This window comes from Armigeres subalbatus, chromosome 3 (genome assembly GCF_024139115.2).
Source record: "Armigeres subalbatus isolate Guangzhou_Male chromosome 3, GZ_Asu_2, whole genome shotgun sequence".
NCBI classification, from domain to species: domain Eukaryota; kingdom Metazoa; phylum Arthropoda; class Insecta; order Diptera; family Culicidae; genus Armigeres; species Armigeres subalbatus.
Window position 1 is genome coordinate 415,299,579 of NC_085141.1, and position 4,646 is coordinate 415,304,224.

The 4,646-nt window shown below is 37.4% G+C and overlaps 1 protein-coding gene across 1 annotated transcript; it reads left to right on the forward strand.

Moving 5' to 3' along the window:
- The first annotated feature begins 1,854 nt into the window (after nucleotides 1–1,854).
- On the forward strand, nucleotides 1,855–4,329 carry LOC134223089 (uncharacterized). Its single transcript, XM_062702223.1, has 2 exons — nucleotides 1,855–1,890; nucleotides 2,673–4,329. Exon 2 carries the CDS (start codon nucleotides 2,791–2,793, stop codon nucleotides 4,327–4,329), a length of 1,539 nt encoding a protein of 512 aa, XP_062558207.1. The 5' UTR covers nucleotides 1,855–1,890; nucleotides 2,673–2,790.
- Nucleotides 4,330–4,646: the final 317 nt, after the last annotated feature.

Sequence of the window (4,646 nt, forward strand, 5' to 3'; positions counted from 1 at the left end):
ATTTGTATCGGTCTAATTATTTCCAATATGCCAGTTCAGTAAACATGCCTTAACATGATTATTTTTTTGCCTAGCTTTTGTTTTAATTAAATAAAAATAAGTCACAATTGCCTGAGTATGTGTGAAATATTTTTGTGGAGCTTATTAAGGAAGCTCCAATCTTTCCAACGGTGACAATTTTGTTGCTTGGACTGGTTCGGAACCAAATCAAAAGTTTTGTTTTGTAAAACATATTATTGTAAAAAGGTATAAAAAGATAGCAAGTAATATCATGATTATGAAACACCTGAAAATGGTTTCAGACCGAATCATGCTTGAAAACGTTTTAAATACCTTTATTATTGATACTCATACTGATTTTTATCTTGAAAATCATTAAAATCCAAGAAAAACATAATAAAACATGATTATTTTTCAATGCACAATTGCGATTAAAGCAGCATGAAAATTATGGCGAAGTTTTGACCGCCAGCATCGCTTACAAGTAAACAATATTGTTTAAAAATCCCAAGGCAAATTAGTATTAGTATTTGGGAGTATAAAAACGAAAAAAAAATTATCTAACATTTTGTTTTTGACTTTTGGCCAGGGTTTGGGCTGAAAAACTACTCAATGCGTCGCTGCTACCACCATTTTCGACCGGCGCGCCGCTGCAATTTTTAAACAGCGCCGCCGATCAATTTCAGGCGCGTCGATGAAATTTTCACCGTTTATACATCCCTTCATTTTTTCCCTAACTTTTACAAATTTATTTCATCATTAAGAACAGTCATCTTGATATAATGTGCCATTACAAGATGCTGATTATTGCATCAGTTTGGCATTAATTTTCTTATTTCTTGTGCAAGCCTGAGTTGGCACTCAACCAACGTGGAATTTGTAAGGCTAAACAGGATAGATTTATGTCTTATACATACATATGCCGATATAGTTATTCGTTTGCTATAATCTACGCATTGATATGGCGAGAATTTGGGAAGTGCTAGTGGTTTTGTCAAAAAAGACGAAAAAGGTCAAGGGAAAAGTCACGAGTTCAAACCATAAATAAATAAGGTTGGTTTCTAATCAAGAAGGAAAGCATCATTGACGTATTTCACTTACAAATAAGCTAGAAATATTAGCAAACTAGGAAATCTTCCTGGTACCATTTTCGAGAAAAGGCTCCTCCAAGAATTATGAGAAAGTCCTTCGTTAAAAAAATTGTTAAGTTTTATCGTTTGTATTTCTGGGATACTCCACCACCAGCGATTCCTTCTCCAAGAATTTTGAGAATTTAAAGATTCCTTCCTCCAAGAACTCTGGGGAATCCCTCATTCTATAATTATGAGAAATTGCTATCCCCATTCCTTCCTTTTTTCTTTAATTCTAAGGAAATCTTCACCTTCAAAATAGATTTGTAAATTTACCCCTCCACGAATCATGGGAAATTTGTTCCTCCAAGAATTTTAGGAAATTAAGGCTCCTTTAGATTTTCTGTTATCTTTAATTCTTTTGAGGGGTATTCTGCATTTGCAGAGAAAACTAATCTAAATCTTATTTTTCAGTATTGATTTGCTTTTAGAAAGTCCAGCAAATCACTCCTATTCTGCATATACCTACCAACTGCCACTTTATGAGTGTTAGTGCAATTCCAATTATTATTTTTTATTGTTAAAAATGCCTTTTTTATTGTTAAAAATGTTAAAATGTGTAAAATGTATGTTAGAATTAAGTATTAATCGGTGCACTATTTTGTGAACCATTCACACACCAGCCGGTTTGCCTTCTCCAATGAAACCCCACCCAACTATAAAAGCTAGCAAACGAGATGAGGAGGATAGTTTTTGGATTGGAGAAGGCAAAGGAACGGTCCTGTTGCAAGTGTTTATTCCGAACGTTAAGCAATAAACGGTAAAAACAATCCAAGTGTTTAAAGTGTGCGATCCGAAAGAATTCCCAAATCGCGTTGGATAAGAAATCCAACAATTTTGGGGGCTCGTCCGGGAAGATTCGGAATCGCAGTTGTGTCGAGGGACACGTGAAGATTAAAAGAAAAATAATCAAGAAGTGTACATACGAAAAATATAGTGATAGTTGTAAATAAACCCTATAGTGTTAATTAGAATAAGACGTTGAACTCGAAACATAGTGCTAAGTGAATTATTGAATTAAAATTAAAAATTTCCATTTGTATTGCTTACAAAATACAAGACGCGCGACGGTGCGTTTCTGTGAAAAGTAAAACGACAAACGAACAGTGGGCTGCAATCGGTGTGTAACACATTTTGCAATCGACTAACGCGTGACGCCAATACAAGGTGTTGACCGGTCAAAGGGCAACGAACAAGATCAAAAACAAATTTTGTGAAGAGCTATTCAAGAGGGTGAACTATTGTGATCGCAAATTTGCGAACTTATTTGCCTAGCTCAAAGACGATGGCAAATTTACCGCCTTACGGGTACGGTGCCCCTTCGGTACCAATACCTCAGCAGCATCTCCACCCCGTAATCCCAACACAATATTCTCATCCACCGGTAATGAATTATGGACTTCTATCGCATGATCCGAATAATAATACTTTTGCCCAAATGATTGATCAGTTACATTTTTCGAACATGAGTGTCGCGAATTTAACTGAACAAGTGACTGCTATGCGAAGTGAACTTGATAGTTTAAGGTCTGGAAATTTCAGTGCCCCTGCAGGTGAAGCGCGCTTGATTAATGCACCTCCTCGCAGTTGTAGTACGCCAAATGGCGGGAATGTGGATGCAAATCAAATTTTGCGCCAAGAAGATGAAAGCGTTGGAGGAATGGATGATAGTGCGAGTGTACATAGTGGCAACAATATTGAAGTCGGTTACAACCGAAACGAAACCCGTACAAGAATGAGTTTGGCTGATAGTGAAAATCATCGCGATCAATGTAGTGCTGCGAACTATGTGCGCGGACATGTTTCTACAGCCAGAAATGGAATTAGATCGGACAGGTCCGAAGTACGTGCGGAAAGTAATGCAAATGCATTCCACCTCGGCGCGCATTATGGTAGCTTGGGTAATAATTGTTACGATGGATCTGAACACCGATTGACGGTAAGTGAAGTAGAATCTGCTTTTACTGAGTTTTCTGGCACTGACCATTGCCCCATACGAAAATGGATTGATGATTTTGAGGAGATGGCAGAGACAATCGGTCTGTCCAATATGCGTATGTTCGTCGTAGCTAAACGTAAGCTAGTGGGTTTGGCGAGAATGTCGCTCAATAGTGCTCGCCACATTACGAGTTGGCAGGCACTCAGATATTTTTTAATTGCTGAATTCGAGCACAGTGAGAATAGTGCTCTTGTTCACGAGAAATTAAGAGCTAGAAAAAAGAACTTGGGAGAAAATGTTCTCGAATATTTTTTGATCATGAGGGAGATTGGAGCGAAAGCAAATGTTGATTTAGAGTCGATCATTACTCACACCATTAATGGAATAAATGATAACGGCCCGGATAAGATGTTGCTTTATGGAGCGAATTCGATCGATGAATTTAGACACAAATTACGTATCTATCAAGGTATCAAAGATAGTAAATTTAGTAGAGAGAATCGATATGCACTCGCAAATGCGGAGAAAAGGCACTTTAGTCCGAGAACCGCTGTGGGTTATAAATTGAACCCGCCAAATCGATTTAATAATGTGGCTAAAGCTGTTACCTGTTATAGCTGTGGTAAGGTTGGTCATTTGGCGAGGGAATGTCCCAAAAGATTCAGCGAGAATAATGTAAATGTGTGCAAATCTTCCATGTCGTCAAAGGGCACTTATATGACCATCTTGTTGGGTGATTTTCCTGTAGAAGCTTTTTTTGACTCTGGCGCAGATGTGTCATTGTTGCGACTCGATTGGACTGATAGACTCGGGCTGGTTATCAATGAGCATGAGAGGAAAAGATTAACAACGCTAAATGGCACTATTTGGACTTTAGGTTCAGTTTCTGTTGATGTACAAATTGATTACACACCTCTTCGTTTAGTTTTTGATGTTCTTGCTCAACAAGATATGCCTCAGAGTGTGATATTAGGAAGGAATTTATTAATCTACGGTGATGTTAGCGTTACCGTAGAAGGAGCTAAATTTAATCCTAAGGACGACAATTTTGCAATGAGAATTACAGTAGATGAAATTCAAGATAACCCATTGAGTCACATTCAAAATGTTGAAACGCGTGAAAAGGTTAAGGAGTTGATTGCAAATTATACACCACAAAGCAATACAGATATAAGAGTGAAGTTGAAAATTGTGCTGAAAAATGATTCACCTATCCAACAATTACCACGTAGATTAGCCCCATTAGAAAACAGATTGTAGATGAACAGGTTACCAAATGATTAGAAGATGGAATTATAAGACCTAGCACATCTGAATACAGCAGTCCCATTGTTTTAGCACACAAGAAAGATGGAAGTAGACGATTATGTGTCGATTATCGGAAACTTAATAAAATAATTGTTCGAGACCACTTTCCAATACCATTAATAGAAGATATCATTAATGATCTCCATTCAGCGAAAGTTTTTTCAACGTTGGATCTCGAAAACGGGTTCTTTCATGTGCCAGTAGATGAAGCCAGTGTCAAATTCACTGCATTCGTAACTCCATCAGGACAATACGAGTTCTTAAAAACT